At 43.7% G+C, this 10507-nt stretch overlaps 1 protein-coding gene across 1 annotated transcript; it reads left to right on the top strand.

Annotated features, from left to right (window-relative positions):
• The first annotated feature begins 4891 nt into the window (after positions 1 to 4891).
• Positions 4892 to 5833, top strand: LOC117038203 (olfactory receptor 10H1-like). The gene has a single exon (XM_033134923.1). The coding sequence runs from the start codon at positions 4895 to 4897 to the stop codon at positions 5831 to 5833; it is 939 nt and encodes a 312-aa protein (XP_032990814.1). The 5' UTR covers positions 4892 to 4894.
• Positions 5834 to 10507: the final 4674 nt, after the last annotated feature.

Genomic DNA, 10507 nt, shown 5'->3' with positions numbered 1-10507 from the left:
ATGTTGTAATATGGGAGTGAACCTTGTCTGAGGCAAGTATTTGAAAACCTGTTACCAAATGTATATATAGTATATACGATTGACATATATATGCGTGTGTGTCATTGAGATATATATGTATGTATCACTGATATATATATATAAATATATATATTCACAAATTTTTGTTGGATGTAAGATTCAGAGACTTGAGTTAATCATGCTCCTTAGTTAATGACATTTCACCTACATTAATTTGCACAATGATTCTGTTTTACTTATTCCCATTTATCATCACGTCCCATTCCTGTTCCCCTTCCCTAATAGGCAGATGGTCTAATTCGTTCCATGTGTACCCTTCTGTTTACATGAATTCTTCTTTTTTTTAATTAAAGTTTATTGGGGTGACAATGGTTAGTAAAGTTACATAGGTTTCAGGTGTACAATTCTGTAACGCATCACCTATATATCACGTTGTGTGTTCACCACCCAGAGTCAGTTCTCCTTCCATCACCATGTATTTGATACACGAATTCTTATAACATGTGTATTGTTGCACATACATGTTTGGACTGTCTTGCATCGTACTGTGTGAGATCTCCTTCTTTTTTTTTTTTTCCTAATTTTTCGCCCAGTGCTATATTTTTAAGAGCCATGTTGCTATGTGGGTATCGGGTTTTTTCTTTCCCTAAATGTTGTTTACAACTTCCTGGTCCATGACCACCACATTTTAATTCTCCACTCCCATGGGTAGCGGGGAGTCTCAGACTGTCCCCAACTCTCTGCCAACACAGATAATGCTGCAATGGATGTCCTTGATGGCAGCACCTCACTGACGTGTGAGAGTTTCGTTTGGATGGAGATCCAGGAGCAAGTGATGGCGAACCTCAGGGTAAGTGTCCTCTGAATTTGGCCATGAACCGTCAGGTACCTGCTGAAAATGACTGAAGTCCACCTACCTTCACATCTGGGCCAACACATAGCACCATCCAGCTGTCTAATTTTTGCTACTCTAACAGGTGTAAAGTGATGCCATGTTGCCGTTTTGAATTGCATTCCTCTAGCGGCTCGTGAGCTCAGCAGATCTTCCTTTCCTGTTTGCCTATTGCATTTTCTCTTCTGCACATCCCCTTGTCTACCCTTTGTCCGCTTCCTATCATGATTCCAGTTGTTATTTCTAATTGGTTTGTAGACATTCCTTGTAGATTCTAGTATTAGTCTCTTGTCAGTTGTTTCCAGCTTTGTTGAGGTTCGCATAATATCCCCAAATCTGCACATATTTAGTGAATACATTTTGATGAGTTTGGACATATGCCTACATCTGTGAGATACCACAGATTACCACACTCAAGATTACCACACACAGACTAATTACCACACTCAAGGTAATAAGTCTATCCATCACCTCCAAAACATTTCTTGTTTCCCCTTACTTTTGTGTGTGTGTGGTAAGAGCACCGAGCGCGCCCTGGCTTGGGGCTCTGGCTGGGAGCCCGGAGCTGGGATGAGGGCCATGGCCTTTCTCTTGTAAGTCCAGATTTGTGCAGGTGACCTCAACAGCCCCTTGGAGGGTCTTGCCGAGGTGTTGTCCTGAGAATGGGTGACACAAGCAAGTGCCAGAGGGAGACAAGGAGCTCAGCTTTTTTTGGGGTAACATTTGTACATTTAGTAGCTGCTACCCTGCAGTCCATTTGTAGCCAGGAGAGAAGAGATCTACCCTTTTAATTTTTTTTAATGGAAATATAATTGACATGTAACACCTTGTAAATTTAAAGTGTGCACGTTAAGTTGGTACATTTCTATACTGTAATATGATCGCCATTGTAGCGATAGCACCTCTATCACATCACACAATGATCATTTCTTTTATGTGGTGGCAATAATTAAGATCTCTTAGCAAATTTGATGGTTATAATACAATATCGTTGTCCATATTCTTCACAAGTTTTTAAGTGCACGCACATTATTGTATTGTTAACTACAGGCTCTGTGATGGAGAGCAGATCTCTAGAACTGATTGAATATTGCAAACATCTTGCTTCTGTCATCGGTCAATGGTATCCATGACGCTCCTTATTAATATGATTCATAATTTTGATGCAATGGAATTGATCTTTTTTATTTACAGTTTGCGCTTTCTTCTTTTTAAAGAACTCGCTTCCTGTTCTTAGATCACAAAGATCCTACTACCTTTCTTTTATTAACTATGTTTTTATCTTTCACAGTTAGGTTTAATCCATCTTGATCTTTTCTTCGTACTAATTAAGAGTCCAGTTTTGTTTTTATCTATATAAAGAGATAATCTCCTCGACAGCATCCCCTGAACAATTTGTCCTTTTCTGATTTATTTGTGGTGTGACCTTAACCATATATGAATGGCTTCATATGTGAAGTCTCCATTCTGAACCACTGGTCTGTTTGTCCTTGCAATAATCCTACACTGCTTTATTTCCAAATCTTGTGTAGAATTCTCAGAATCTTGGAAGACAGTCTCCTCCACTGCCTTTCACTCTTCATTTCAAGGTTAACTTAGTTATTCATAGATCATTATCCTTTCATAGAAATTTTAGAATAAGTTTATCATTTTTTGAGAATATTACATTGAAGGTATAGATTAAATTTGGGGGAGAATTAACATCTTTATGATGTTGTCTTTCCATTTCATCCACTTATTTATATCATTTGCCATATTTTCTATTAATTAGAGGTTTAATTGTTCTCTGTGGAGGTCTTGTATGTGCTCATTTAAATTTATTGCAGATACTTGATAGATTTTGTGCTACTTTGGATGGTATCTGTTTTTTTTTAATTTTTAACTAATTTTAAACTTACATAAATGTTGCGAAAATAACAGAGAAAAATTTTGTGCTCCCTTCACTCAATTTCCTCAAATGTTAGCATCTTACAGAATTTCAGTACAGTGATCAGAACCAGGAAAATAACATTGGTATAATGCTCTATAGCAAACTACAGGTCTTCCTACAATTTTTGCAGTTTTTCCATTAATATCCTTTTGTTCTACTCCAGGGCACAATCCATTTCATTTAGTCATTTCAATTTATCATTGTCATTCAGTTCTTAGCATTCCATAATTTTCCTTTTAGCCCAAAGATTAGTGAGTAACATGTTACTATGGCACTGTCAAACGGTCCGACCTAATATTTGTGCTCCAAATACGTGGGAACTTTCAGGTACCCTCTTCTTCTTAATTCTTAATTTTATTGCAGTATGGTCAGATAACCTGGGGCTTTGCAATATTGGCACTTGGAAATTTCCCTAGACTTCCTTTATGGCCTCACACAAGGTCCTTTTCGGTGACGATTCCATGTTCTTATTGGTTTTGGGGGCAGGGGATTGGTGTGTGTTTTTGGTAGAGCGGATAGGAGTATGTGCACATTTTTGTGTTTTTATATATTAAGTATACATACGTATATAAGCATATGTATATGTTAGCTATTTTTATTAATATATATTTAATATATAATAGCTCATATATAATTGCTCATATTAATATATAATATATAATTAATAATAGCTCATATTAATATATAATAGCTCAAATATTAAATGACAGAATTAAGTCCAAACCAACACTATTACCAAAAAGATAAATGCATTAAATGCACCAGTTAAAAGAGAGATACAATCATAGGTTGCCACATTTTAAGAGAAGCTAATTCTGGTAATTTATGCTGGCCTCAATCTTCTCAAGTGTGTGTTCCAGGTGCTGTGGAAGGCCCCTTATGTCTTTATCTTATTTAATCCTCATAACAACCTTGTCGGCTAGGGGTTATTATGACCAACTTCCTTTTAGGGATCAGAAAATTAAGGTTCAGAAAGATTAAGGAATTAACCCAATGCTGTTGTTGTTGCTTTTGAAGTACTGTTTTGAAACATCTTCTCAAATTTATTTAACTCATGTGGATAACATGGTAGAGTCTTGAATGAAAAGAAAAAAGCCACCACTTAATACTTGCTAAGCCTCGCAGACAGCTCAGAGTTTAGGCTGCATATTTGAGCATAGTGATCACAGGATTTCCATTATTCTTTCAAAGATGGAACTCCAACCAGCATCAGATTTTTCCAATGCAAAAAATCTTATTAAAGATCCCAGCATAATAATTTTTTTTAAAAAAACTGGATTGTTGCTTTTTCAAATTTTCCTTACCTATTTAGAAAAATGACTAGGGGCAATGACAAGGTCTGAAATGGAAACGCTATACCCTCAGAACCAGCTCAGACGGGTCCTATCCTGTGGTCTAACAAGACATGGAACCAAAGTTGAAATCTTGGATACATCACTTGCAAGTAACCCTTGTGAACACTTAACTGCCCCGCAGCGGAACCAAAGGGCGGGGATCTGACTATAATCTGAACCTGACCCTTTCAGAAGCAAAGAGTCTGTTGTCCAGGAAGATCAGGGGCTGAAACCCCTTAAATCTGGCCCAGAACCCAGGGAGAGAGATTTGAGCCTTGTCTCTTGTCTCCTTGCCAGCCGAACTTGCAAAAAAAAAGTGAGTTCTTTTCTCAAAAACCAGTGCCATAGTGTTGACTTCTGTGCACCTCAGGCAGCGAGCCCTTGCTAGGAAACAACTCCACCCAGGTGTGGCTGAACAGAGAACCTGAGTTCCTACCACTGTGAGTTAAAAATAGTAGTAGTAATGATTGTCATTTACTTACTGAATTCTTGGTGGCCAGGAACTGTGCTAAGCACGTTAGATGCATGGTTTTATTTAAACCTCAAGCAGCTCGGCGGGGCAGATTGTTATTATGAACGTCATTTTGCAGGGGGACTAACCATGACTTGGAGAGGTGAGGGAGCCCCTCAGGGAAGTCCTCGCAGGAGGACTCACCGGAGACCCCAAGTTTCTAGCCACTGAGTTCTTCCCTCTCTCCCCGACCAGGTGTGACCACCATGCTAGGGCTCAACCACACCTCCACATCTGTCTTCATCCTCATCGGCTTCTCCGACTTCCCCCACCTCCGGCTGCTGTTCTTCCTCTTGTTCCTGCTCATGTACCTGTTCACGTTGCTGGGGAACCTGCTCATCATGGCCACCATCCGGAGCGAGCGCAGCCTCCACACGCCCATGTACCTCTTCCTGTGCGCCCTCTCCATCTCCGAGATCCTCTACACCTTCGCCATCATCCCCCGCATGCTGGCCGACCTGCTCTCCACCCACCGCTCCATTGCCCGGGCGGCCTGTGCCAGCCAGATGTTCTTCTCCTTCACATTTGGCTTCACCCACTCCTTCCTGCTCACCGTCATGGGCTATGACCGCTATGTGGCCATCTGCCACCCGCTGCGTTACAACGTGCTCATGAGCCCCGGTGTCTGTGCCTGCCTGGTGGCCTGGTCTTGGGCGGGTGGCTCAGTCATGGGGCTGGTGGTGACAGCGGCAATTTTCCACCTCACCTTCTGTGGACCCAATGAGGTCCACCATTTTTTCTGCCATGTGCCACCTCTTGTGAAGTTGGCCTGTGGGGACAATGTCTCCACTGTGGCCCTAGGCGTGGGCCTGGTGTGCATCACGGCCCTGCTGGGCTGCTGTCTCCTCATCCTCCTCTCCTACGCCTCCATTGTGGCCACCATCTTGCGGATCCCCTCAGCTGAAGGCCGGCACAAGGCCTTCTCCACATGCGTGTCCCACCTCACCGTGGTGGTCGTGCACTACGGCTTTGCCTCTGTCATCTACCTCAAGCCTAAGGGTCCCCAGTCCCTGGAAGGAGACACCCTGATGGGCGTCACCTATACCATCGTCACACCCTTCCTCAGTCCCATCATCTTCAGCCTCAGGAACAAGGAGCTGAAGAACGCCATGAAGAAGACCTTCCTCAGCAAGCTCTTTCTCTAGAGCTCTTGAAGTTGTTGGTTTTGTGGCAGGAGGTGTGGTGGGTGGAGACCCTTCAGTCTTTGTCTGTAAAATGGGTATAATTATGCTTCACTGGTGATGATTCCTATATGGGAATTCCCCCAACCTCCACCCTTAGTAAGTGCTCTGTAAATTCTAGCTGTTTGTTTTCTCTTCTTTCCCCCAATCTGATTGACCTCATTCCTCCTGGATTCCTTGATGTCACAACCACCCCAATATTGACATTGTGTGTCAACTTCTTCCCGTTTCCCATGCCTGAGAGTGGCATGGAGGAGGGGATGCCCATATGGCTGTGTCAGGAAACTTATGTGCGTGGCTTATCTTGAATGAGTGAATGAAAGATGTTTGCTCTGCCCAAAACAACGACAACCGTGACAGGGATTTGGCGTCTGCTGTGTACCAAACATCGTGTTCTGTGCTTCAGACACATCATCCCTCTCCTTCTGACCAATGTCTTGAGGAAAGGAAAGCATTGTTTGACGGTGACATGGTTTTTCATCTTTGGTTCTTCACAGTTTTGCGGGAGGGCTCCTCCTATGAGTGGCCTCTGCTGACTGAGCTGAATGAGAGGTTTAAGGATGTGAATTGCAAAGAGAATGAAGGGATCTGACTTTCTCCCTGGGAGAAAAGATATGTGTAGAAAGCTGAGGTGAAGGTGTGGGAGCAGGATAAGGAGGTAATGGCTGGGTTGAGGGAAAGCGAAGAGACAGGAAGAAAAACCTGTTTCCTGGCAATTGACCCAGACCCAGTGGCTGATGAAAAAATTTGAGAAACAAGCAGGGAAATAAATGTGCATTTTATAAGGTTTATAAGGTTGCCATAGAGTACCTAATATAAATCCCCTTCCCCAACTCCCTTGAAATTCTCAATAAAATTCCATTTCTCTTTCATGTGTTGTGGAGTCAGATATATTGGGGGGATGCACCTGCAGACCTGGCCCTGTTTCAAGGGAGATGTTCAGGCAGAGGCAGGCAGCCCTTTTGGGTTACACCCCATTTAAAAATGAGGAAATGGACACAGTGAGGTTTGGGACTTGCTCAGGGTCACAAAGCCAGCACAGGGCAAGGGTGCAGCACGAGGTTGGCCAAGTGAGTCTCCTTTGGCAATGGGTCTCCAACGTGGGGGCACATCAGCGTTACTGGAGGAGCTGGTGAAGTCATAGGCTGCTGGAACTCTGAGTGTCTGATTCAGTGGGTCTGGGAGGGGTTCTGCCATCTGATGTTCTAGAATAGAAGCGGCTACTTGTCTGGGAACGACACTTTGGGGGCCACTGCTCTACGGAATCTTTAGCTCAAAATCAAGCCGAATGTTTGAATTGGAGACAAAAGTAACTGTCTTCTTCCTTCCTTCCTTCCTTCCTTCCTTCCTTCCTTCCTTCCTTCCTTCCTTCCTTCCTTCCTTGTTAACAGTTAACAGCTTCCAATTTTTTGAGCATTTATCATCAGCTAGGTATGGTCTTTTTAAAAATAGTTGTATTGAGATATAAGTCACATGCCATATAATTCACCCACTTAAAGATATGCGTAATCATTACCACAGTCAATTTAGAACATTTTCATCATCTCCAAAAGAAACCCTATACCTTTTAGCTATCATCCCTCTTTCCCCCTTCCGTCCAGCCCTAAGCAATCACAAATCTACTGTCTCTATAGATGTGCCTGTTCTGGACATTTCGTATAAATGGAATCATGTAATAGTTAACCCTTTTGTGCCTGGCTTCTTTCACTCAGCATCATGTTTTTAAGGTTTATCCACATTGTAGCCTGTATCAGGACTCTCATTCCTCTTTATGGCTGAGTAATATTCTATTGTTTAGATATACTACATGTTATTTATTCATTCACCTGTTGATAGATATTTGGGTTGTTTCCACCTTCTGGGCTGGCATAAGTGATGCTGCTATAAACATTTGTGTATTATAGTTTTTGCATTTTGAGGTATATACCTATCCCCCAGGGGAATTACTGGGCCATATGGTAACTCAGTGTTTAATCACTTGAGGAGCTGCCAGACTGTTTTCTGCAGCGGCTGCACCCTTTTACGTCCCCACCAGCAGTGGACGAGGGTTCCAATTTCTCCACATCCTCGCCAACACCAAGTTACCTAACTTTTTTTATTATAGCCATTCTAGTGGTACCTTATTGTGGTTTTGGTTTGCATTTCCCTAATGACTAACAATAAGGACGGCCTTAAGTGCTTAACACACATCAGTTCTTTTATTTCACAAAGAAAATCAAACCATTAGTTTGACCCCTTACGTTTTGTAGTCAAGGTGAGTGCCTCACTTGCCTCACCCTAGAGTCTTTCACCACCGCCTCCCAAAAACCGTGCACTTCTTTTCTCTCAAAAGATCAAAACCCAGAAGCCATCCTTAACTTATCTGGTGATGGAAATAGTAAGTGCCAAAAGGTCGATGAACACAACCAGGGTCCTGGGGTGATGACCTTCCACACCACAACCCAGCCCCTCTGCCCACAGTGTCATCCAGGCCACTCGCCCCCAGGGGCTCTATGCTCCCCCCCACTCCATTGTTCAGCTTCTATTTTCTAAAGTTACACACACACACACACACACACACACACACGTACTGCATTCCTAGATGATTGCCGCTCCTGGCTAATGGCCCCATCAGTGCCACATTCTTTGGTATCCCCAAGGCAGGGCCAGAGCCCAGAGAGGTGATTAAAGGGCCTGGAGCACAGAGGAGAGCTGTTGAGGGGGCAATCTCCAGACTTTAGGGGACACCCTCTCCCTGGGCTAATTGGAGCCCCCAAGTGTTTCGATACTAATTGCTGGAGGCAAAGGCCAACCTGAGAGACGCAATTTGCTGCCTTCACTTCGCATGCTCTGCTCTTCTGAAATGTTGACCCCATCCCCTTGCTTATGGATGAACGTCCAGTGCCCTCCTCAAGGATGTTTTCCTTCTCCTCCACCCCCAACCCCCAAGGCTGTCTCTGTCCAGCAGCCAGAGGGATCTTTGCAAAAGGAAAATCTGAAAGATCACCCCCCTGCATATACCCTTAGGGTACAGGATAAACCCTAATGTGGTGGGTCCATATTTCATCTCCAACTCTATTCGCCAGTCTTCCCCAGATCTCCAGCCGACTAGCTCCCTGGCGATTCCTACAATAAACCAGGCACTCCAGACCTCAAGAAATTTGCACGTGCTGCTGCTTCTACCTGGAACACTCTTTTCCTTCTCTTACACATGCTTAGGCCCAACCTTAAATGTCACCTCCTCAGGAAAGCCTTCCCTGATTTCCCCCATACTGAGTCACCACCCCTATTGTAAGCCCTCATAGCAACTCCTTTCTTTTCCTCATAGCTTTTTTTCACAACTTATTATGTGTATTCATTAGTGTGATTATTTGTTTAATATCCAAATCTTCACCTTCTCAAGTGCAAGCACTGAGATCAGGGGTCACATCTAATCAGTTCAACGTTGTATCTCCAGTGACATCTAAAAAAGTGCCTGGTAGGGGTGGCCGGTTAGCTCAGTTGGTTAGAGCGCGGTGCTCTCAACAACAAGGTTGCTGGTTCAATCCCCACATGGGTCACTGTGAGCTGCGCCCTCCTTAAAAAATAAATAAATAAAATAAAGAAATAAAAAAGTGCCTGGCATGCAGTAGGTGCTCAATAAATGTTTCCTGGGTGGCTACAGCAGGGTTTGTCATCCTTGACATTGTTGACATCTGAGGCTGTCTCATTCTTTGTGGTTCACTGTCCTCTGTATTGTAGGAGCTGAGCAACACCCCTGGCCTTCACCCACTAGATAGTGCAGCACATTTTCCCTCCTGCAATTGTAACAGGCAAGAACGTCTCCAGAAACTTCCAAATGTCCTTTGAGAAGTGGGGGAGGCGCTGGTGACAGCCTCTGGAGTAGTGGATTGAGGGGAAGACTGGCTGATGCAGCCCAAACTACAGCAGTCACCCCCCTTTTGGTGGCCTTTAGCCCTTGGTCCATATGTTGGTGAGCGCCCTGATTTCTCTGTGTACCACGGAGCATTCTCCCCAGCACCACGGAAACTCTTCAAAGACAGGGAATAACACCAAGCCCATCTCTGGACTCCCAAAACTAGCACAGGATTTGAGACACAGAAGGCCACAAATAACTATTAAATAGATCTTTAAAAGCGGGCATTTGAGTGCTTATTACATGCCAGTCACTATCTATTGCCCTACATAGGTGATATTATTTAATTTTCAGAAATATCCTAAGTGGCAACATTACTATTATACCCAGTGTAATGATAGGAAACTGAGGCTAAGAGACGGAGTGTGATTTAACAAAAGCATTTTGCTTCATCACTTAATCACTGCACAGCTCTATCTGCACTTTAGAGCATCTCTTTTTACCTCTTGAGAGAGTAAGGTGTCACCTGTCTCCTTTCCCACCCACTGTTGCCATGGTGATGAGTCATGGGGACCACTCATGGAGGCTAGGAGCCATAGAGAGGAGGCTGTTCCTGGAGAAGGAGATTCCGGGAGACGAGGGGCAGGGGAGGAAGCTCTTTGGAGTAGCTCTTCTCCCCGTGGCACCCCCGCTGGACCACAACCCCCTTCACTGAGGTCCCACTCCTTCTACACTGGTAACGGAGATGGATATGTCAAAGTCGGTGCTCCAGTTGGACATTTCCCCAACTCACACCTTCCCCT

Source organism: Rhinolophus ferrumequinum, chromosome 18 (genome assembly GCF_004115265.2).
Source record: "Rhinolophus ferrumequinum isolate MPI-CBG mRhiFer1 chromosome 18, mRhiFer1_v1.p, whole genome shotgun sequence".
NCBI classification, from domain to species: Eukaryota; Metazoa; Chordata; class Mammalia; order Chiroptera; family Rhinolophidae; genus Rhinolophus; species Rhinolophus ferrumequinum.
Note: the sequence above shows the minus strand (reverse complement) of the source record. Positions and strands in the feature narration are given on the sequence as shown.

Coding starts and splice junctions, on each gene's coding strand:
- LOC117038203 (XM_033134923.1), top strand. CDS start 4,895: ATGCTAGGGCTCAACCACACCTCCACATCTGTCTTCATCCTCATCGGC.